The 24,438-nt window shown below is 36.3% G+C and overlaps 2 protein-coding genes across 3 annotated transcripts in view; one reads left to right on the top strand and one right to left on the bottom strand.

The window, feature by feature from the left end:
* LOC126761858 (uncharacterized) overlaps positions 1-22,885 on the bottom strand; it is a 54,096-nt gene extending 31,211 nt beyond the window's left edge. The window contains exons 1-10 of the mRNA XM_050478284.1: positions 22,602-22,885; positions 10,237-10,779; positions 10,018-10,171; positions 9,742-9,927; positions 9,200-9,451; positions 8,952-9,123; positions 8,671-8,889; positions 6,686-6,734; positions 5,765-5,831; positions 114-547 (exon numbers count right to left, since the gene is read on the bottom strand). Of these exons, the coding sequence (XP_050334241.1) occupies positions 114-547; positions 5,765-5,831; positions 6,686-6,734; positions 8,671-8,889; positions 8,952-9,123; positions 9,200-9,451; positions 9,742-9,927; positions 10,018-10,171; positions 10,237-10,743 (2,040 nt within the window). The 5' untranslated portion in view covers positions 10,744-10,779; positions 22,602-22,885. The remainder of the gene's footprint in view (positions 1-113; positions 548-5,764; positions 5,832-6,685; positions 6,735-8,670; positions 8,890-8,951; positions 9,124-9,199; positions 9,452-9,741; positions 9,928-10,017; positions 10,172-10,236; positions 10,780-22,601) is intronic.
* Positions 11,783-15,922, top strand: LOC126763389 (uncharacterized). 2 transcript variants are annotated; one of them, XM_050480857.1, is made up of 3 exons: positions 11,790-12,027; positions 12,118-12,484; positions 12,582-15,922. In XM_050480857.1, the coding sequence occupies exon 3, from the start codon at positions 12,955-12,957 to the stop codon at positions 14,851-14,853; it is 1,899 nt and encodes a 632-aa protein (XP_050336814.1). In that variant the 5' UTR covers positions 11,790-12,027; positions 12,118-12,484; positions 12,582-12,954; the 3' UTR covers positions 14,854-15,922. The 2 variants fall into 2 exon arrangements, with proteins under 2 accessions (XP_050336813.1, XP_050336814.1); XM_050480856.1 differs by lacking the exon at positions 12,118-12,484 and having other exon boundaries at positions 11,783-11,832.
* Positions 22,886-24,438: the final 1,553 nt, after the last annotated feature.

The raw sequence follows: 24,438 nt of genomic DNA, 5'->3' as shown, positions 1-24,438 counted from the left end.
AAGCTCACACAGCTTGTTTTATTCCTATTCAAAATCGACTAATCCTTCTTCAACACCCCTTCAAATAATTTCAACCAACTTTTTATTCAGAAATAAGGTTTTCTATTTCTTACCTCAAACAGTTCCCACTGATGTTCTTTGCGTAGATGTGGCATTAGCATATATCCCAGGTCACACGGTAGCCCCTGTTGTACCACAAACTCATCCACCACATGCATTGAAATGCGTTTACCGTTATTCAACGTTATATTCAAATATGGCGAATATGTAAGCTCTTCATTCAATTGATCATCACATTCCACACGCAAAGTTTCCGTCGACCGATACATATCGGCTCTGGGATGACAGCAGAATTTCACACAACGCTTGAGTTGACACACGCAACCGCGTAAATGCTTCGCCACGACCTCACGTTTACCACCGAAGAGCTCTATGTGCTCGTAAAACCCAGTCAAATGAGGCGGCACCGCTAAACCTTCATAGTTGTAGAAACCTGTGGGTAAAATCTGATTCCCCGTTATATTAACTGTGTCCTCGAAAGCGCAATCTGGTATTTCGGCGATAGCAAAGTGTAAAGTTACAGTTGAGAGAAAAAAATAAAACGCATTGCTTGAAGCCAATGGAGCAGCAATCATTTTGCTCAGCTAAGACCTGTGAAAAGTAATTTAGTACTCATATTTACATAGTATTTATCAGGGCCCAGCTGAGTAACGAAATGGTTTATCAGTTAACTACAACTCAGCTGCAAGTATGGCCCTTTAGGAGAAATTTTGTATATGACGCAGTAAGGTTATCAGCGCCTCCAACCACAGAAAGTGCTGATATGACTATCATTTGATTTAACTCTTACTAGAATTGATTTTGGGGCTTAAATTTCAAAAATTAATAATTTTTACATTGCAACAAAAAAGCACCCAGAAATTTTAATTAAATTCCCAGGCTAAATGACATTGCAAAAAAATTTTGCTAAGTTAGTAGGACTATCCTTAATTACTGTGCCAAATATGAGCCCGATCTGTCAAACAGATGGTTTACAGCAGCTGCTTACATAAGTCGGCACACCTCAGTTGTGCGTTGCGATTTTTTAATGAGTAAAAATATCGAACAAAGAATTTGTCTCAAGTTTTGTATTTCTAACCAAATTTCGTGTGCGAATGTTGGAAAAGGCTTACAGTGATTCAGTTTTATCAAAAACAAATGCCTACGAGTGGTACAAAGCCTTCAAAGATGATCGAGAGATCGTTGACGACATGCCTCTTTCTTTGTTTTTTTTTTTGTTACAAAAACCCCTCCCTTTTTGGAAACGACTTATCGTGCGAATTTCGCTCCCACATTCGTGGAGAGCATTATAACTGCCGACAAGACATGGGCCTATGAGTTTGACATGCAAACAAATCAACAAACATCATCACAATGGAACCCGTCTTCAGTCGATAGACGAAAAAAAAAATCGCTGAAGGAGCTAAAGGCCATCCCAAAAAGTGCTTATGAAAAGTGTTTCGACAACTGGAAAAATCGTTGGCATAAGTGCATTACATCTGTTGGGGATTACTTTGAAGGTGACAAAATAAATATTGATGAATAGTTAAACAATTTGCGTTTTATTTACAATTTCAGGATACTATTTTGTCACAATTTATATTCTTTTGTCATTTGAACAATTTACATTACTAGGTATTTAGATAAAGTGGCTTTCTGACGACGCACCTAGGCTTTTAAGAGGCCCATTGTGAAACAACTGGGATTAAAATTCCCTCACTCTATTCTTTCCTCTCTGAACCACCCCATCTTTTGATGAAGTGCATCTTCCGAAATGTCATTAAGAAACCCTCGTCCTTAGTTACGATTTTTTTCTATTTAGAGCCTTACATTCGTTTAGAAGGTGGTTTATAGTCTCTTATTCTTCTATCTGCTGAAAGCTTCTACAATTGTTATTATATTGTGTTCCTACTTTCTTGGAATGACTTCCAATTACGCAGTGATCACTTAACACTCCTACTAAAGTTATTACGTCCTTTCTTTTGAATTTTAATAGTCAGCATGTGAGGCCCATATTCCATTCGTGTCACATTTGCTTGCTGGTAGAACAAGTTAGGGATTGTCTCTACCTAGACTCCGCTATATCTAACACATGTTTACCGATTTCGTATCTACAATAAGCCAGAGGCATATAAACTCCCTTTTTTCCGGAATCAATTTGTAGAGTGGTGCCTCTACTGGCTAGTTCCTCTGCCAAGAATATCACTATGTCCTGGAAATCCATTGCAGGTTTATCGTAAAATAGGAGATCCACTAGAGCTTAAAGCATTCCTTCGCTATTATCAACGAAACTCTAAGAGATTTTAGTGATTTTAAAGTCGCTTAGCTATCTGTCAACTCGATAACTCAGTTGTTGCTTTTACGTGTAATTTTTTTGACAGAAAACAGAGTCGAACCAAGAAATAGTGAATCGGAGACTATAAATACGCACAATACATATATTGGGAAAAAAATAAAATTAATTAAAACCATGAGACGTTCACTTATCAAGATTTTGTTTAAAATTTTGATGTTTTTAATAAACACTATATCAAATAAAAATAACGGTTTTAACACTTGATATATAACTATAATTCATCACTGTATTCACGCTTCTGTTAAATAAAGTTATAAAATGCCGATGAAAGTTAATAAAAGAATTGACGGTATTAAATAATATAAATTAATCATTGAAAACACTTTTCGAAAATCCAAAAAAACTATTTTCAACTCAGTCTAAAGCGGACTAAAATTCACTCAAACAATTCAAACAAATATTGTTTTCACCCAATCCTCCGCAAAATACAGACTAATTTTTGCAATGAAGCTTCATAACTTCACGACGGATCCGATTTGTCTGCTAACCGATCGCGAATACCCTTCCGAACTGACAAAATAATTTCCTTATGCGAATAAATCAGCTTCGAAAAACCCATCTAACCGCAAATATGCATGTAGTATATGGAGAGATAGAGATGGGAGAGAAATGTGTAATTCCATAAATATGTATTATTATATATATTTATATACATATACATTATATACTATATATGTATGTAATCAAAAACCGAAATTATATACTTCTTGCACTAAAATCCTTTACATATATTTCTCGAAGATAGGCTTTGCTGCAAGTCGCTGGCAGTGGTTTTTGATGACAAACTTTCTTAATAACTTGCCGTTGTTATCACACTTACGACAGACTCTCTCGAAACTTTACTTTAATCTCGTTGAGACATATAAATTTCGTATATTTATTTTCTTATTGAACCGAAATTCACATCATATTTTCACATACTATATTAACACGATCTATTAATTCTATGACTCAGTACTATTCCTTACAATTTCACTTTTGACTACATAAATACTTTCTTTTAGCTGATTTTAGTCTCAATACCTTCTTTGATTAACACTTGTAAAAGCACATAAGGTTTACATACTATACATAATTTCCGTTATAGAAACCAATGAAGACCCTTCCCTTTCAACTTTCATAACTAATACCTTGATACCAATATTCTTAGATCTTAATTTTTTTTTCTCTTTTCCGTAATGAAATGTACTCTGTTAGTTCTGGATAGTCAAACGCGTTAATTAAAATATATGGATGAATTGATTGGTGTGAGAATAGTCCAAACGTACTTTACATTATGATTAGGAGGAACACCTTCCAAACTAAGAATATTTTTTTTAAATTTTCGAACATCGTAGATTTACAGTGGGACTTATTGCAAATAAAGTAACGGCTAATCCAAGTTGAAGTACTTTTATTCATAGCCTTTTTTTGACAGATCACGCGTGAGTCGTGTCAAGCTGTCATATTATGTTTGTTCAGTATTGTTTGGTATTTCATTATAGAAAGACTTACGACTGCACAGCGTTTACAAATCGTTCAACTTTATGACAAAAAGTCACGTGCTGTAAATATTGTGTTTTGCGCGCTTCGCTCAACTTTTGGTCAACATAATCGGCCTACTGACCGTTATATTCGCAACACGATCACCCATCTTGAGACCCAGCATTCATTATTGGATAATATTCGACCGAATATTCCAGCCGTAGCTCAAAGTATACACGAAGACCGTGGAGAGTCGATTAGGCGCCGTTCGCAGCAACTCGGAATGACGTATGGAACGACTTGGCACATTTTACATCGAGAACGTGCACATTTTCATTCCTTTCACTCTATGGACTCTTGCAAAGTTCCAAGAAGATTCGATCTTCAAAAATGTTGCCGGTGAGAATGTAACCGTCAATAGAGACCGTTAATCGTGGCAAGATAATCGACTATTTGATGCCTAAAATTGAAGCTCGTAATCTCAGCGACATTTGGTTTCAACAAGACGGCGCCACTTCCCACATATCGCATCAATCAATGGCTTTGTGATAACCCTTCGGGGAGCAGTAAATTCCACGTTTTGTGCCGGTCGATTGGCCACCAAGATCATGTGATATCACACCGTTAGACTTTTTGTGGGATATGTAAAGTCTAAAGTCTTTGCGGACAATCCCGCTTCGTGGCATAACACATTCACCAGTTACCAGTCGAAATGCTCGAACGAGTCATCGAAAGTTGGACTCAACGAATGGACCATCTGAGACAACATATGAAACAGATAATCCTCTAAAAATATATGCCAAAGAATGTGCTTTCGACAGATAATAAACATTTTCCATTAAATTCGAAGTTTGTATGGTTTTTCTTTAAAAAAGTAGGGAACCTCGAAATGGATCGGTCTTTGTATCTTATAAAAAATAGCGACGATTTGTTAGACCAATGGTATACGGATTTAGGCCTATTCTAAACTCATAAATTACAACGAAATGATAGCGTACGATTCGTTTTTTTTTTGGATGCGGAAATCAGATATGGAATAAGAATGGTTTTCCGCTGTCACGCATATAGGGGAGGGTTGTAATTTAAGGTACCAAAGGCCAAAAAATGCGCTTAAGTAAAAATAACAATTTTTTTAATTTTAACATATTATTTAAAATATTTTTTATTTTATTTTATTTAAATAATAATATTTCTTGCAATAAAAAATACATTTTTGTGTAAAAATTATTACTAATACTTAATATCTATTATATAAATTTGCTGTATATTTTATAAAAAATTAAATGTTTTATGTATACACTGAGAGAAAAACATATACGTATGCCCACATATATTCAAATTATAAAAACCGTTTTCGATTTGCCTGATCTATGTTGAGTTCTCTCTATTAAAATTCAGCATTCACGTCCAAAAAATTTATATTTGAAAGCAACAAAAATAACATCCTTACAACTATATACAGAAATGTATGAGGGCATCTAATTAGAGTATTATCTTTCTTTACGCCGTAAATGATTAATTGCTTCTATTCGTCACTTTTCAAGGTTTGGCGAATCGAAGACAGCTTTAGTTTATGAGTGTATTTGTACTTTTACATATTAATATTAAAAAATGTATAAAATATTGTCTTGATATTATTGTTCTTCGAATATTAATACAAAATTATGATTTTTCAAAGTGGCAACATCATGTAACCACTTCTTGTCATATACTATATACTGGCTTTTGATAAAAACTAAGTACTTAAAAATATTTACTGTTCTTTGGTGAGTTGTTTTGGCGGACACGCGTTTGCTTGGATGCTTTTGGGCTTCGACAAACCGGTGCCTTATCTTTAAACCTTATTTTACTATAAAATATTAATACCCACGGTAAACGTTATTTTTATTCGAATGTTTTGCAGTTACCCTCTCGACTCCTCATGATTGGTTTGATTTTCAGTTCCGAAGTTTCCATCGACTTTCAGCATTGGCTATAAGAAAAAAAATTAAAAGTGATTTTAAAATAAAAAGCGAAGACTGGCTAATTTTGTAGTTAAAAAAATAAAGGTCTAAAAAGCGATTATGTAGTTATCCCCTTAATACTCGTATATAGTCTTAATATTAAAAAAAATTTCGTATTATAAATCAATACACTTATATATGTTTCCTCTATCAATCTCTTAGATACAAGCTGGAACTATTAAAAACTATGCTGAAAACTGTTCGTCATCCCTATTAAGTACATGTATGGCAACAGACCCGAATTGAAAGCTAGGTCTTACAAGTAATCTATGAGTTATATGTATTTCGTTAAAGCTAATTGGTTTCGAAATATCTCTTATACTCTTCTGATAGCTTAGGTATACTCTTCTATAAATTTGTTTGAAAATATACTTGATTGAAGTCTATAATACAATACGGCCATTAAGAAGTGGTATCTCTTAACGAACTTCGCTTTTCTAACTTGTTTTCTGCTAGGACAAATGCTATTTCTCTCAAATCTAAATCTTTTCAGGCGATTTGTACTAATCGGATTCTAGAAGATTATAAAAAAGTTGGTAAATTTTGCTTTAATCCTCCTTGTTCACAGAAAACTATGCTAAATTCGTCAAATATTATTTACACGGAATTTTTTAACCTTCCAACCCTAAATTTTTAGGGATTTATTGAAAACCTTTCCAAAAATTATCTAGTATAAAAGTTATAGTCAGAAATAATTCAAAAATGTTTTCGATACTCAGTTCAATGTGTTTTCGAATACTGTAGTTATTATATAATAATTAAATATAATTATAAAATATTTCAAAAGACAATTTCATTTCAGGATTTCACTTTAACTACTTACATAACTCCATGGCGGACGTGCTGGACTTCGTAAATCTTCTAGTTGAAAGCTGCAAAGTGTTATCCGATTTAGTAAATCTAAAAAGGTGAGTCGTTAGTAGTACTATTTATAGCTTAGGTAATAAAAGTTATTCTTATGAACTGCATACATAAGAAAATATATAATTTCGAAAAAATTTATAAAGTGAATAATAGGCGGCCTTATTATACTTATAACCATACTATTAAGCTACTCAATCCTTCGGAATAGATCGTATTACATATCAAGCATGTTTAACTCAAAACAAGAAAAAAGGCAGCTAGAAATTAGACAATAATCATGCAAAATTTCTGGAAGATATCTTATCAAATGAAAAGGCTTACCATGCAAGCAATTTATTCCAATTATTCAGTTTGTACGGCAGCTATGTATATGCTATAGTGAACCGATATCGGTCATACCGACAAATAAACGGCTTCTTGCTTAGAAGAGGACGGGTGCAAAACTTCAGATCGATATGTCAAAAACTAATGGTCAGACGGACGGACAGACAGGCGGACATTGCCAAATTGGCTTGGTTCGTCAGACTGATTATTTTGTACGTTCCTTTTTTTAGAGTATCTGACGTTTGCTTTTACTTGGCTTGCACGTCACTGTTGACAGTCATAACTACGAAGTTGTAGATAATTTCGTCTATCTTGAAATCAATATTAACACCAACAATAATGTCAGCCTCGAAATCCAACGCAGAATAACTCTTGCCAAAAGGTGCTACTTCAGACTGAGTAGGCAATTGAGAAGTAAAGTTCTCTCTCGACAAACAAAGACCAAACTCTACAAGTCACTCATTATTCCCGTCCTGCTGTACGGTGCAGAGGCATGGACGATGACAACATCTGATGAGTCGACGCTACGAGTTTTCGAGAGAAAGGTTCTGCGGAAGATTTATGCTCCTTTGCACATGATGATGAATGATGAGCTGTACGAGTTACATGACGAAACGGACATAGTGCAGCAAATTAAGAGTTAACGACTGCGCTGGCTAGGTCGTGTCATCAGAATGGACGAAAACACTGCAGTGTGGTATTACAAATATCGCAGCAAACTTAGTATACCCTTTTCATGGTAAAACTGGCTTTTATTTGCCAATATATTATTTATAGCGAATCGAATAGACTACTGGTTTAAATCGGATAGATTAGTACGACCAATGGAATCTTCTTCGATATCTGACTTTATTTGTTTGAAAAAAATAATATTTCTTCCAATAATATGTAGAATATTTCGCACTACAACACATATTATCCTTCAAATTATATAAAAATTCTAATTTGGTTTCGAAAAGTTCAATTACATCGCAGTTCCTTTCCGTGGAATCGCTACTACCGTTTTATAAAAAACAATAATCAAAGAATGCAATAACTGGAGAATACAACAACAAAATGAGCATTGGTAATCAGTGCAGCATTCACCTTGTTGGTTATTGGATGTCGGTCCTTTGACCATGCTATTATTATTATAAGGGCATAAAACAAACTGAGGGTACGAACACATGACTTTCGGATCCGTTCCTGTTTGTAGAACTGACTGTACTTTGGGAAACCCTGGAGTAATGTGTATTACTTAATTTTTTCATGAGAATTTCATTGATTTATTTTGAACTAAATCATTATTGTTGAACCAGATTAAAATTCAGGAAACCACTTTTAAAGCATTGGACCTATTAATGCTAAATTCGGCTTCTTTTTGATAGTTTTAAGTTTTGTTTAAGTTTTTTTTTTAATGAAATAATAATTTTGTCTACAGTTTCAACAAAATTTGCTCGACCTCTTTAATAAATAACTATCAAGCACCGAATTATAATATACTATATTATTCACTCAAAAAATCCTTTAAGAGACCCTTTCACCCCAGTAGAGTTGTATCTGACATTACTATCCGAAGCATACGGAAACTCACTGACACACAACAAACAAATATTTTGAGAAAACTAAACTTCCAATCACCTTTTCTTTATCAGCAATAGCACCTTCTTTTTCACAACCAGCAATATGAATATGATCAGCCCCTGTGACGCATTGTAGGCATCGGTGAACATAAAGAGCAGAGCATATTTACTGTTATTGCCAACCATATAACTGATAATCTCCAGCAGCCAGCCAATACCCATTACAATGAACATGCGAAAGAAGAGCCATACACTGAAAGATTTCAGCAAATTTTTACTTTTTATTGGAAAAAAAAATGATAATCATGAATGTGGCCATATGAATAATATAATACTCACTTATTTTGCTGCGAACGCAAATGCCTTTGGCTGCAGTCGCCGCGTGAAAAATGTTGCAGCTCCTTACGTATTTCATAGATTTTATTGGCCGTAAGGAAAAATATGACGATATTGAAGATAATCAGCAGTAGGCAGGGTCCATGGAAATAGATCATCGCTGACCAGTCTTCAACTGGAAATTTGTATAATATTAGATATGTAAATAAAATGGGGTCTATCACGTTTAAGGCTATATATCAACCACTTACTTTTCAACCAACAGTGCGTATCTCCAATGCCCGACTTGAGTCCTTGTGGTAAATTTGAACTTTGCAAACTGGCTGTTATTATTGTCATCAGCGCTGGCATGCCCCAAGCATAGAGTGAGTAGTAAAGAAACCGTTTACGCTGTGTTAAGTTTCGCACTGCACTTTGGGTCATACGGAAGTTTTGCCAAAGATCGAAGCAGATCACATTTAGCCAGAAGAAAACGGCAGTTAGGAAGAAGTATGTCACGAAACCTGTTCAAATAAAGTTTTAGACTTACTGGAGATCTCGAATATTTTATGGGGTCTACAGGAACTATCGGGAAAGCCAGTTGGTTTAGCAATTTCATACAGATCTAAATATCGTCGCTAGTTGAGTGGAATGTCACCAAATTTTTAAATATCTTAGAAGAACACCCTTTTTAGCAAACGACTGCAGATCGATATACAGTAACGGGGTTTTCAATAAGACCGAGGCGGCCAACGTGTGGCTTGTGGCACCGTCCTGTTGGAACCATATATTCACCAACCTTGGAAAAACTTACCGATTATAGCGCAAGTAAAAGTTTCTAAATTTGAATGCTGCATATTGACCACAACAATGAGCGTCGTTCCAATAGCTAACGAAAGTAGATAACAAATCAAGCATTTCGTATGTAAGTTCCACAATTCCGGTATGAGAAAATAGATCAGGATGGTAACGTAAAGAAATGGTGCCGAAATCAGCATGACTGGAAAGGAAAACAAAATTAAATATAAGCTCTCTATCACTCTCCCTTCACTTTCACGCTCTCAGAGAGTGTGTGACTTCTTCGGCTTACTTATCGTATTGAACACGAGCGTTGCTGGCTCTTTATAAACAACCGGACAATTCATCGGATTCAACACAAATTCTTCACTCGTATTATAGGCCTGCAAGCAATAATCTCGCCTCGATAAATATTTCGCATCTCCGACGCGCAACAATGTGCCATTCTGTAACAAAAAACCGATAACTGCTTCACTTGAGGACTTCGCATTCGCAACTTAGTTTTACATACCTCAAATAACTCCCACTGATCGTCTTCGTATACATGTGGCATCAGCATATAGCCACCTTCGCATGGTATCCCCTGCTGCACTACAAACTCATCCAGCAGATGCATCACGACCCGACTGCTGTTTCGCAATGTTACATTCAAAAGTGGCGAGTATTTGAGCACTTCATTAAGTTTTTCTTCACATTGAGGCGTGGCAGTCGCGCTTGTCCGATACATATCCGCTCTTGGGTGACAGCAAAACTTCACACATTGCTTGATCTTACACACACAACCGCGTACATGCCGCTCCACAGGCTTACGCTCACCTTCGAAGAGCTCAATATAGTCATATTCGGCTGTTAGATGTGGCGGCACCAACAGCCCTTCATAGAGGTACGATCCATTGGCAAATTTGGTACTAGCGGTTAAGACGACAGTGTCTTCGAATACGCAGTTGGGTATATCAGCTAGAGACGTTTGATAGAGTATAGCGGCTAAAATGAGCAGTTTGCAAAAACGGGTCGTCATTTCATCAGTTTATGGAATTGAAAATGTTGAGGATCACTGGAAGTTTTGAGAAAGTCTTTAATGAAAATTGTTGTATTGGGAAACTGATAACGTTCATTGAATTGAATTTATATCCATCATAAAAAAGTTTCATAGTTTTTCTCTTTAATAAACCATATCCATGATTCGCCCATAATATATTTAACAAGGGTTAGAAACAATTGATTTGAGAGCCCAACAACAATTAGTCGCTAGACTAAGTAGATATTACTTGTAAAGGGTCGCTGTAAGTAAATCTCTAGACTAGGAGTATTTGAGAAACCCACAGATTGTGTAAGACTCTTCTAACATTGCTTAACGCTTGGAGGGATGTTTATGGACTTTTAATCAGAAAGCTTTTGAGATAATTTTTGAGATTACGAATATAATTTAGATAACTAGTCTTTTAATTCATTGATTAAATAAATTATATTCTATGTAGATGAAAAATTGACGAAAAACTGTCGACAATAACTTTATTTAATTGTGATTTGTGGACCCTAAACTCAAAGTTGGAGAGTAAAATTCGCATAGTCTACGTAGATCTTAAAAAATCTTTATTAAACTATTAAAATTCATTGAGTTGCGGTTAGTTGGGAAAGAGTTATAACGACACTGATTCCCTCTCGTTGTAGGCGTTGAACTCGTGTAATAATTATACAAGGTGCATTCCAAAGTAAACAGGACTTTTTGAATCTAGCACCCCTTCGTGGCGCCATCTATATTTCGACTAGTGCGTTAGAATCTGCTATGTTTATCGATTGCCCAGTGAAAATTTCATAACATTTTGTAACGTAGCTTTCACCACCTTACAATAATTTACTTCAACACGGTACATCATTTACCCTCACCATACATCAACATAGAGCTTTCCACCATACTAGAATTATCCTGCACGTAGTAAACTTCACCTCACCGCATTGACCAAAGCTACGCACACAACATACCTCACTACACTGACGAAAGCTGCGCTATGCTGCTATATAAGCAAGCACTTCACACCGAATGCGATCATTTCTTCCAGCTCGCCAGCGAGGACGGTCGCCCAGCAGTCAGCAGCAATAGGCAGCGGTAAGTGAAGTAGCTAGTTGTGGTAGACATTGCGTTGAAAAGGTATCACGCCTTGGCGTGATGCCAGTGCTCGCAATGGCTCTGCCTTATATACAGTAGAATTAGGTATTTTGCAGGCATTGCGTTGAAAAGGTATTACACCTCGGTGTGATACCAGTGCTCGCAATGGCTCTGCCTTATATACAGTAGAATTAGGTATTTTGCAGGCATTGCGTTGAAAAGGTATTACACTTCGGTGTGATGCCAGTGCTCGCAATGGCTCTGCCTTATATACAGTAGAATTAGGTATTTCGATGGGATTCGCAGGCATTGCGTTGAAAAGGCATCACACCTCGGGTGATGCCAGTGCTCGCAATGGCTCTGCCCAATTGATGTTGTAAGTCTTCGCAGGCGTTGCGTTGAAAAGGTATTACACCAAATCGGTGTAATACCAGTGCTCGCAATGACTCTGCCGATGTGTTAGTTTTCGCAGTCGTTGCGTCGAAACGATATCACACCGACTCGGTGTGATATCAGTGCGCGCAATGGCTCGACCGTAGTTGCGTTGTGATATAGCGGCATCACAGCTGCGCGGCCTCGAGCAGCGTCACTACCGCTGCCTGCACGCTAGTGCACCGTTACCAAACTAACGCGATTAACAGGCGACTCGCACGTAAGTACAGGCTAGAGAGAAGGGATAGTGCTGAGTGAGTTGCTAACCGGAGTTCAACGAGTTCAGGCGATATTTAATTATATTTCTCCTTCACCAGAAGCCAAAGGACCATCACCGCCGTCTGGGAGTAACTACTCCTCACCAGAAGCCAAGGACCATCACCGCCGTCTGGGAATAACTACTCCTCACCAGAAGCCTAAGCACCATCACCGCCTTCTGGGAGTAACTACTCCTCACCAGAAGCCAAAGGATCATCACCGCCGTATAAATCACCGTGCCAACTTCAACAAGCGTCAACGCCTGGCGCGCCAATTTCGTTCGCTTCCATCTGACTCGCCGTATAAATACACGCTGGTCTGGCTGTCCACATAAGGGGGTGTGGATACATCTTTACGAGAGTAAACACTTTTCTTTGCTAAGGGTTCGTGGGTCCCAAGGCTGACCCTGGAGCGGCTGAGCATACCTCAGCTATGGACGAAACCCCATTACAAATGGCGCCCGAGCAGGGACCTGACTTTGTGAGTGACAGTGAAAAACATGAAACGGTCACCAACGCTCATGAATCAGGTTCACACCCCCTACACAATCATAAGCATCGCAGTACTTCAGCGAATAAGGCTCAAACGCTTGAGACGGACACGACTAGTTGGATTTATTGGCTAAAAAAGGAACGATTAGTCACCGAGTGCAGACGACACCACATCGCTGTCGAAGGGCGCACCGTAGCAGATCTCCGTAGCGAGCTGAGCGCCTGCATCCGTGCAAAGCGCCACAGTAAATCCACGGAGGTCCTAGTGAAAGCTTTGGAAAGGGAAACGAAAGAGGAAGGTAATGCCTCCATACCTGTTCCAACCACCACGGTAAGAATCCCGAGCAAAGCAATAGCAACACGTGACGAAATCACATCGGCTGCAAAATTGCCAGATTTGGAGGTTATAAACTCCATGCGGCGATGGAACATACGCTACAGCGGTCGCGAAAATTTACACGACTTTCTGGAGCGATGCGAGGAACTCGCCGAATGCTACTCTATAGCAAATAACCAGCTTCTAGCTACTATGCCGGAAATTTTGCAAGACAAAGCGCTGCAATGGTTTCGTATAAAACGCAATGTCATTAACACGTGGGTCGACTTTCGTTACGAGGCTGAACGGTTCTTTTTACCGAAACGACATCTCGCACATCTGGAAGAAACCATCCATCAGCGCAAGCAATTACCCAGAGAGAAAGCAAAGGATTATGTGTTGGCCATCCAAACGCTTATTCGCCAGCACCCGAAATTTCGCGAGGAAGATCACACCGAACGTATATATGACGGTCTAAGGGTGGAATATCGCTTATACGTCCGTCGAAGCGACTTCAACAGCGTAGACGAACTACTCGAGTTAACCGAAGAATTCGAATTGTTAAAAGGCGAGGAGACCAGGCAAGCAAGAAACACCAATCACTGTTTGACGGCGGTAAGTACTAAGTATTGCCGCGAGAAAGTTTGTTGGCGATGTAATCAGCCGGGACATCGAAGGCACCAATGTCGCAACCAGCAGCGAATATTTTGCTCTCGCTGTGGACGCGACGGAATCATGTCGCGAGACTGCAATTGTCCTACACATGCGACAGTGCGAGCTACTCCGTCCAAACCCAGTACAACAGCACTCAGAGCAACGCTTCCGTGCCCAGAAGGGAAACAAGATGGCCGTTATTATTTGCCCATTACTGTCGCAGGCATGCAGATAGAAGCTCTGGTGGACACCGGAGCCACGCTCACATATATCGGTAAAGAACTTCAACGCCATCTAGATAACCACCAAATCAAAGCCAGACGCCAGACCCGTCGCATTCAGCTAGCTAACCAGACGTATATACCTAGCACGAAAATGTATCCTGTTGCAATAGAGCTGGATAACAAGTCTACGCGACTACTTGTATCAGCTCTACCGACGCTTTCGGAACATGTCATCTTAGGCATGGATTTCTTAAGGAAGCGAGACCTGACTATCACCATCGATGGCCAACCCCTAACCGCTACACGCCTAAGCACACAGGCCCAACCGACCGTCGATGGGGCGTCTGGCCAAACACCGACACCGATTCACCCAGAGGCCCAAACGACCACGACGGCGAAACAAAGTCCCATGGCCGAGACCAGCGCACCAGCAGCCCCGCTTATCACATCGCCCGAAGAAATAACTCCAGCGAACGAAATTCCAGGGTTCCTGAAAGGGCTGACCATGACGCGACAGCATTTCATCAAGCGCCCCAAGCGAACGCTATTCTTCCGAGGCCGACGTTTGGCCCTGCAGAAATTGGAAGGCGACCGACTATTGGTGCGATACGGCAGGGAAAGATGCGTGCTACACCTGTACGACTAAACCCATAAGGCCGGCGCTCAACATTAATTTTACTAGTTTTAAGTATTCATTTGTGCATTTGTACGACAAGGCCAGAGATTAAAATTATTTTTACTAGTTGCAAGTACTCATTTGTGCATTTGAAAAACTAAATTAAAAATTGGTGTTACTAGTTGTAAGTACGCATACTCACAGCAGCGCGGCCTCGAGCAGCGTCACTACCGCTGCCTGCACACCGTAGTGCACCGTTACCAAACTAACGCGATTAACAGGCGACTCGCACGTAAGTACAGGCTAGAGAGAAGGGATAGTGCTGAGTGAGTTGCTAAGCGGAGTTCAGGCGATATTTAATTATATTTCTCCTTCACCAGAAGCCAAAGGACCATCACCGCCGTCTGGGAGTAACTACTCCTCACCAGAAGCCAAGGACCATCACCGCCGTCTGGAAGTAACTACTTCTCACCAGAAGCCAAAGGACCATCACCGCCTTCTGGGAGTAACTACTCCTCACCAGAAGCCAAAGGATCATCACCGCCGTATAAATCATCGTGCCTAATTCAACAAGCGTGAACGCCTGGCGCGCCAATTTCGCTCGCTTCCACCGGAAATTCAATCGAAACTGTGCGGGATTTCATCAAAAATCAGCCAAAATCAAAATTCATGGAAATGGAATTGAACATCTCCAAAACATCGATTTATCCCATTTTGATCGTACATTTGAGCTTACGAAGGGTGTGTGCACGGTTTGTTCCGCACAAATTGACTGACGACCAAAAATTGCTCAGAATCCAACATTCGGGGACATCATTGTGACTGATTATTTGACCAAAAATCACATTTTAACCATTAACCACTCGTGATATGGCACCGTGCGACTTCTTTATTTTCGGAAAAATGCATTTGCCCATGAAAGGAAAGCGTTATGCAGACGCAAAGGCCATTCAAAAGGCTTGCACCGGCATACTGGCGGCCATAGCGGCCAACGGGCTAAAACACTCGTTCGACATGCTTTTGGACCGTGCAAAAAAGCTGTATTGAAGCAGAAGGAGACTATTTTGAATAAAATAAATTGATTTCGCCGAAAAAAACATTTGTTCTGTTTTTTTTTTTAAGTCCTGTTTACGTTGGAACGAACCTTGTATTGGTCAGCGCACAACTTATCCACCCGCTCACGTATGGCATTATATTATATACCAGCAAGCTTTGACTGATAACAGTACTCGGTTCGAAGCGTACAAATGTTTTTTAAATGAGTAATTACGCGATAATGAGGCATAAACAATTGAAATGCGAGTGACCAGAGAGCCTACAATTAATGAAAAACGTAAAACGCAAAAAAATCCAAAAATAATTAAAATCAGAATAAGAATGTAAATAAAGAAACAGTTTTTCCAAGTTCATAGCTTGCGGAAATTGATATGAGTGGATTTAAAAAATACTAATTTACATCAAAACAGTGAGTCAAAGGGAAGAGCGTTGTTTGATTGTAAATTATATATATTTTTTTATATGTATGTATGTATGTATGTTTGCAAAATATACTATAAGTGCGTCTTATCTAAATATGCAACCTTCAGTCTCTTGTAAGAATCCAGTAATCAAGAGTTTATTCAAAGAAACGAAACTTTATTTATCGAACACTTTCTAGCCTGAATGAGTAACATCCAAGAACTATGGTATATAAGCTTGTTTTTGTTACAGATGTTAAAATTAATGTTTTGAGAAACTCTTGAATCATTGCTTAGAAAGCCCACACATTTCCGACACGTCAGAAAGCAAATAGTGCATTATCTCGAAACAAATATTTCACACTAGAAACTTATCAAGTTCGAGTGAAAAATATTAGGTTTACTCAACGATGGATTTCTTCGTTGCCTTAAAGTTCACTTCGCTATTTGCTTAACTGAAAATGGTACGTCGGTGCGTAAAAAATGGATTGAATCGTGTAAATACTTTCCTTAACTCCCATTTACCTAAGTTAACGATTTTCAAACTTCCAGGTGACTTTACAAAGCATATGTCTGCCAATATGTGAGTATCTTAATGAAAATTAAGGGATATGTTTTACTGATATCAGTGTATCTTTGTGCCTAAAATGGATAAATTGAGCGAATTACCTCCAGACTTAGCCCCTATATCAACTCTGAAGGTTATATATTGATTACCGACTGTTTGTTTAGGGTCATGAACTTAAGCCGTCCGGTCACGGCGACCGCCTTTGTTGCCTAATACACACTGTTGTATATTTACATGTACTCATAATAATATATATTTAAAAAAGGTTAATTTTCTTATCGTGCCTGTGCAAAATACTTCATAAACTTTAGAGCAAAACTTGATAAGGCATAAAAGCCTTTGTATTTTCTTTCATATACTTTATAAAATTGCTTATTTTTGGAATTTCCTTATTGCTTACGAAATATGTTATTATCAGTAAATTACTGTTAATTTTAATAAAGTTTTTTTTATGAATTTGCGCCTTTAATTTATTTTATCTTGGTTGAAATATTTTACATTGCTGAGTGTTTTTCATACTTTGAAACACGTTGCTACAGAGTAGAATATTTTTGTTCATCAAACGGTTGTGTGTAATATCTAAAACTAATCGAGAGTATAGTATACAGTTATGTATCTAAAGTTATTAGGATGACGAGACAAGTTGAGTTTCCGATATCTGTCTGTCCGTCTGTTTGTTACACGTGTTCCTTGGCACCCATGAAAGGTTGGTATTATACAGGGTCGAAATCGGAAATTGCCACGCCCAGAAAATTCCGTTAATCGAAAACCTATAAGGTGCTATAACTAGCAAATAAATTAATATACAATTCTTTGAATAGTTTTAAAAACCCCTTAACAGATGTAATTTACATACATACATATCTCACAAAGCACTAAAGCAACAGTGACGGACAAAAGTTTACATTCTGTATAAAATAACATATTTAAGTGCGAAAGCTCTACCTAATTCTAGTTATTATTACATTTTGAAACTTGAAATCATCTTGGCATCGATTCTACTAAATTTGGCAGCTCTGCAGATGTAATGCTGTTCCAAGCTCCTACTAAGCGTTCTTTGCATATAACAACGGTAAAAATCTGTTTGCTTTTTCTAATAATTCCCTCTTAACATTTTCTAGACATATTCTAATACATATGTATATGTATGTATTCAAAACCTGGCTTTGAGATGTTATGTTTAGTTGTCTGAGACCATAATAAACCAGCCGCCAACTGTTAATAATTTGCACACTATGCTTTAGATACTTATCTTGTTGAAAGATTCAACTTGTGTTGAGTGCCAAATTATCCACTAAAAGTATCAATTTATGTTCTAACAGCAATTTCTACTTGTAACGTCATTTATTACCCTCAATAAAAGCTAAAATTTCAACTACAGAGGCCGTAACACCTCTCCAAAATCCAAAAAAAAAAAAAATTCTTCGGTGCTTTCTCAGCCTTAGTTTTGCCTCAAAATTTCTTTTTCTATCACTACAAAAAATGCCTTATTGACTTATCTGGTAATAAAACCCGTTCTTAAGCCAAATTCGCTTAAGGCAATGCTTATTCCAACTATTACCGACAATGAAAATGTATGAAATCGGATCACAACCAATAATTTTGAACCTCGACTCATCTGATAACCCGTTCTGGCGAGTTTTTTGTGGTTTCAGAACCACGAAAAGAGGGGGTGTATTTGTCCGCCACTGTATATTAAAAAACAAATGCACGTGACAAATCTTTTCAGTATCTCCGCAGACAGTGAAGAAATTATTTAAATCGGCCTCCATTTATTGGCCAGTGTGTGACCTTCAGTTTTCACCGTTTTTAAGGGATTATATGGGTTTACGGGTTTCCAAAAATCGATTTTTTTATTGTCTTATTAAATTCTACAACACCTTTAGAATATTATCCTAAATTTTCAAGTTGACCCGAATAATGATTTCGAAGATACAGCCTTGCGAACTTTTGCGCTCGAGGCCAGCTGGGCTAAGTGCGCCGTCTTTAAACGCGTTCTTCTCGAAACTGTGTTTTTGAAGTCAGTTAGCAAGATTTCTCGAGAACTACTCAACCGTTCTTCATGAAATACATAGGTCTTTTAGATACTAGACTTGGACAAAGGATTTTTTTTATTGAAATTTTTATTGTTTTGTAAAATTATCTGTCAAAAATCCAGTTTTCAGTTTTTGCCTTCGTTCAAGTTCTAAGTTATGGTTTTAACTAAAACACGTATTTTTTACTTTAGATGATCTTGTAAGGAGTTATCCTATCAACGTGGGCGCATGTTTTTTCCGAGGGGTCTGCAGAAATGGCCGAGTTTAAAATATTTTTTTTCCAAAAATTTCAGAATTTTCTTATTAATAGTGTATGTTGGTAACAATAAAAAGTACTAATAAAATATTTCCTTTTTTTATATGAGAATAAAATTGTTGAAAGAATGCTCTTTTCTACCCCAGGAAACCCATGAAACCCCTTAAAGGAATATTTTTTCTAAATGCCGAATGAACGTACAATTCAATTGTTATTGTGTAATACTGTATTACGTACTGGAACTGGTTCTAATAAATTGCTAGAGTCTCCCAAGTTTTGATTTTTCATTGGAACAAGCTTATTTTATCTAGTACGGATAGCAGATTGAATTTTAAAATGCATATGAAGTTATACCCCTGGGTGTAATTACATTTATAAATACTTATCTTATCAAAACCAAATGTTTCTACAATAGATTCTAAATAGTTATTTCTTATATTCTTTAGCCAGCATACTCTTAACCACTTATTTATATTAGAAAATATTTTGAATGATTGTGTGTACTAGGGTGATCTCAAATTTTCATAGTGACTTCTCAGATTATAACGGATTCAACCCATTTTTGACACAAGGACATTGTTGTTAGGAGTATCTCTGAATTTAGAATATATATCTCAGACGTTGACCAATATTTTCGGTAAAAAGTCAGCTAAAAGCACTTGAAATATTATAACTCCTTAAATGATAATTAATATTAATTTTTGAGTATTAACACTAACATGCTCTTATCGAACGAATAAAATATTATTTTGAGAAAATTTATTTAAAAAATTTTGAATTTATGTTTAAGGCACTCAATAAAAAAGAAAACATTATTTCAATACCATTGCAACCACCCTAATATACATATGTATGTTAAATATGCGTGTGATTACTATTTGGCTGTGAGTGGAATTTGTGCGCTTGGGTTTGTGTGTTTCTGTTGTATACGACACGGATTTCTTTCAGCAACATGTTTATGGCAGCAGATTTTAAGACACTAATGTCTCTTGCTGAAAACTTTAGCAGTAACCACGTGTTACTAGGTAAATGTAAACAGTTGTGTGCGTAAGAATGTACTATACAGAGAAAAATTTCAGGTTGGAATTTGCTTTGGATGGTTTTACCAACAGTTTTCATTGATATTTTTTAGACTTATAAAAAAAAATAATTAAAAAACTCACAATTTCACTCGCGTCATAATTACTCTTGAGTACTCGTGATCGTATTCAATTAAACAAACTTTGCTGTGGAGATGAATAGCATGACGGCAGTGACTCAAATTTTGTTATAAACAAATGATAAGAATAGTGTTGTTGTACACGCTGAATTATGAGTAATAAAATGCCGTAAAGAACTATCGTAGATAAGCAAAGCAATTACTTATTATATTTTTATCACCCCTGCAATATAAGAAGCCAACAAATTGAAGCCGGCGCGATTTCTTTAACTGCTTTGTGCTCTTAATATAAATATTATTTGTTCTTGGTTTAGGATATTTTAAATTGCAATAAATAAGTTTTTGTCAAATATAATTTCTTGACCCAGAGTTGTATTTTTGACACATAAATCTTATTCGAAAGTCCATCAGCAGTTGGGAACGCGATAAATTTACAACTTCCAGACGATGTTGCGATTTTTCTGGACGAAATTGTACATATGAAATGATGAAGAAGAAATTAATATGGTCCCAGCATATGTATGTATATGTTTTTAAATTGTTCCTGTTTTTTCTTTAAAATTTTAATTGCACCGATTTCCTTTGCTCATTTATATTTATTTATTTCTGACTTAAATTAAAAAAAAAGGTATATACATTAGTGTGGGTAAAAAAAATATCCGAATTTTTGTTTTTCGCTTGGTACTTTGAAAAATATGTTTTTAGATTCCCCTAAAAGAGTCTTTCCAAATATGAGCTCTTAATTGAAGCGGAAGAGTCATTCGCCTAACTATTTTCTATTTTTTTCTTATTATCAGATAGAAAAATTCAAATCTCCCCTCCAAGTACTTGGAAAAATATTTCATTTCATAGATTTTGTAGGAAATTGAATGCTCTACAAAATGGCCTCTTACGATTTATTTGTAAACTTAACCAGTTAAGAGATATTAACAGTAGATTATTTTAAGGTTTTTTTCTTTTGAATTTATGGCTCAATGAAGACAAAAAATCATTACAAATCTAGAAACTGATAGTTTTGTAGAAAATTTACTGCTGAACAAAATTGGTTTCATAGTTTTACGAAAAATCGTAAGATGTTTGTTTTTCAGAGTGTCAAGCTAAAAAAATATTGGAGTTTTTTTACCACCCTAACATATATTTCATATATACATATATACTATATATTAAGAATTACTTTTAGCCTTAAACGGCGATTTTTGTGCTTAAAAAAACTACTACTTCAATGATTTAACATTAAAAAATGGTAAGACTTTTTAATTTAAATTTCTCGCGAAAACCCATTCTCGAAATATCTTTTTTTTTAGGTTGATATGACTGTCAGTGACATCGATGCAAAACGTCACATCAAAATAATAATTAGTGTTTAGTATACGCTTATATTTCTGAACTACATAAAAGGCATTCGGCGATGTTAACGATGAGTGACATTATTCAACAAAGAAGTTCCATTCCATGTGGCCATCAACATCAACTGATGATCAACACGTCAATAAAATAAAGAAATTGGTGCTTAAGAACCGACGCTTAATAGTCAGAGATCTTACTGGCATCGTTGGAATATCGGAAATATCAATGAAAAGCATTTTAAATGATAATTTAGGCCTAAAAATGTGAAAGAACGATTGATTCCAAAATCACTAAATTTTTTTTCGAAAAATTGCGCCGAGTTAACGTGTGTGGAACAATGCTTTCCACTACCGGGATGTCATGAAACGTATTATAACTGGTGATGAGTCTTGGATCTATGCCTACGACCCGGAAACACACGCTCAATCGGCCGAATATCATGGCAAGGGTGACCGAAGCCGAAAAAACCACGTCAAAGCAAGTCAAAAATCAAGGTAATGTTTTTTTCAATTATCGAGGTGTGGTGCACTCCGTAAAATAAAAATAAAAACTTTTTTTGGCCCACCTTAATATGTACATATGAACATTTGTATGTATTTAATTTTCACAGAAGTATTTTTAATCAGCAATGCAATTATCACACTTCAGCTATCACAAATCAATTTTATCATTAATAGAATATGACAACCCAAATAATGACTAACACTTTTTAAAGGTTAAAAAAATTAATAAAAAAACACGCGATAGAAAATAAAGTTAAAGTATTTTGTTTTAATTTTTAATATTTTTTTTACTAATATTCAGCTATATATGATTATATCAAAGTTTAATTAAATTTTCTTGAAATTAATTTATTATTATTTTTTAATTAAATTAATTTATTTATTTTTCCAATTTTATTGCATCGAAATATATCAAATTTCTCACTTTTGAAATAACAATTTTCAGCACTCACATTCAAAATAAACTTATTCGCGCTCTATTTGCAAGAATCTGGATATTTATCCGCGCCGCCGGAATTTTAGGCGCACTCTCACTCACATTAATATTACAACTAATTACTTGCAGTACAAATAATTCTCTTCACAAGTATTTACATATATTTTCACCGCACGGATAATTTCTGTTCTGCAAATATACACATGTACATACATATGTATGTATGTGTGTATATGTCTTATTAGGTCCGTAAAACACTTAATTTATTCCCGTTATTTATGTTATGAACTACACCGTCTGTTCAATGAATCGTAACTGTTCGAAAATTACTTTGAAATCGAGCACTCAGTCCCTATCGAAATTCGCGCAAACATACATGTATGTACATATATACATGCATATGTACACATATCGCGGTATATGCATGTATTACAACTGTATGTATATATGTATATGTAGATTAATAAAAACATTGTGAATGTGTGTAGATATGTGCAACTAAGTATTTGTAAGTATTTTGCAATAATTTATCTAAATTCTGCATACTTTAAATATATACTTATAAACATATAATGTACTAATATATGTTTATATGCACGTATGTATGTACATATATATGCATATACATATGTTTATATGTACATATGTATGTATATGATTTACATATCATATTTGGAATTTTCTTAAAAATTTATTTCAATAGCGAAGAAAAAGGAAATCAATTTCTGCCTTTCAGGCTTTTATTCAACATGTATTTGGAAGTATACAGTTTACATAAGTATGTATGTATATTGACGGATTGATAAAAAAAATGGCGGCTACTGAGCTCAAACTCAAGTCATCTTTATCAATAGGGTCTCTACCGTCGCCCTTGCTAGTAAAGGACGTACATATGTATGTACCATGTTTTTATTGGGGGCATTCTATTATTTTTTCACAAAATGTCGGACTTGTAAAAAAACAATCCTAAAATTAACCGAAAAAACTAACCAAATTGAAGCAAACGCAGGAATAATGTTTTTAGAACGCTAAAGTGTAGTTTAATAAAAATATCTTTTACGATCTTTTGAGAATCTCACATTGGCCTAACCTCTTAAGCTGTTATATCCATATGCAAGAAGGAAAAAATGTTTTTTTTTTTTTTTTTTTGAAGAAGCATTGTTTGTAATAAAAATTATAGAATTTAAAGTACTTTAATAAATGGTGATGCATATTTTAAATTTCCTTGATCCCATAGCCGATCTCCAGCAGGATCTCCGAAAAAAGATATATGACGGTGAAGAAAATTTTTCTGCTTGAAATCATCTCAAATCCAGAAACCAAAGTGTTATTAAAAAGTGATTAATTTCGAGGTTCTCTACTTTTTTAACGAAAAAAACACATAAATTTCAAATTTAATGGAGAATTTTTATTATCATTCGAAAGAACATTCTTTGCCATTTATTTTTTGGAGATTATCTCTTTCAAATGTTGGCCGCGGCTACGTCTCAGATGGTCCATCCGTTGAGTCCAATTTTCGATGGCTCGTCCAAGCATGTCGACTGGTAACTGACACCGAACGCGAGTGATGTTTTGCTCCAAGGCCTGGATCGAAGCGGGATTGTCCGCATAGACTTTAGTCAGTGGCGGACTCAGAGAAGTGAAATGGGTGAAACTTGCAAAGAATACTACTCAGTGTAGAGTTTGCTGCTTTCAGAAAAAGTATGTGGAAAATCTTATTGATAGATAGATTTAAAGGCCTTTTGAATAGTGACAACTTCGTGCGACGTTTGCAGCTCAAAGGTAAACTTGATCAATAGCAATGCCATTGCGGGCAGAAGCAAAGTTAAAAAACAACAAGTTACCGACTACTG

Source organism: Bactrocera neohumeralis, chromosome 6, assembly GCF_024586455.1.
Source record: "Bactrocera neohumeralis isolate Rockhampton chromosome 6, APGP_CSIRO_Bneo_wtdbg2-racon-allhic-juicebox.fasta_v2, whole genome shotgun sequence".
In the NCBI taxonomy this organism is placed as follows: Eukaryota; Metazoa; Arthropoda; class Insecta; order Diptera; family Tephritidae; genus Bactrocera; species Bactrocera neohumeralis.
Note: the sequence above shows the minus strand (reverse complement) of the source record. Positions and strands in the feature narration are given on the sequence as shown.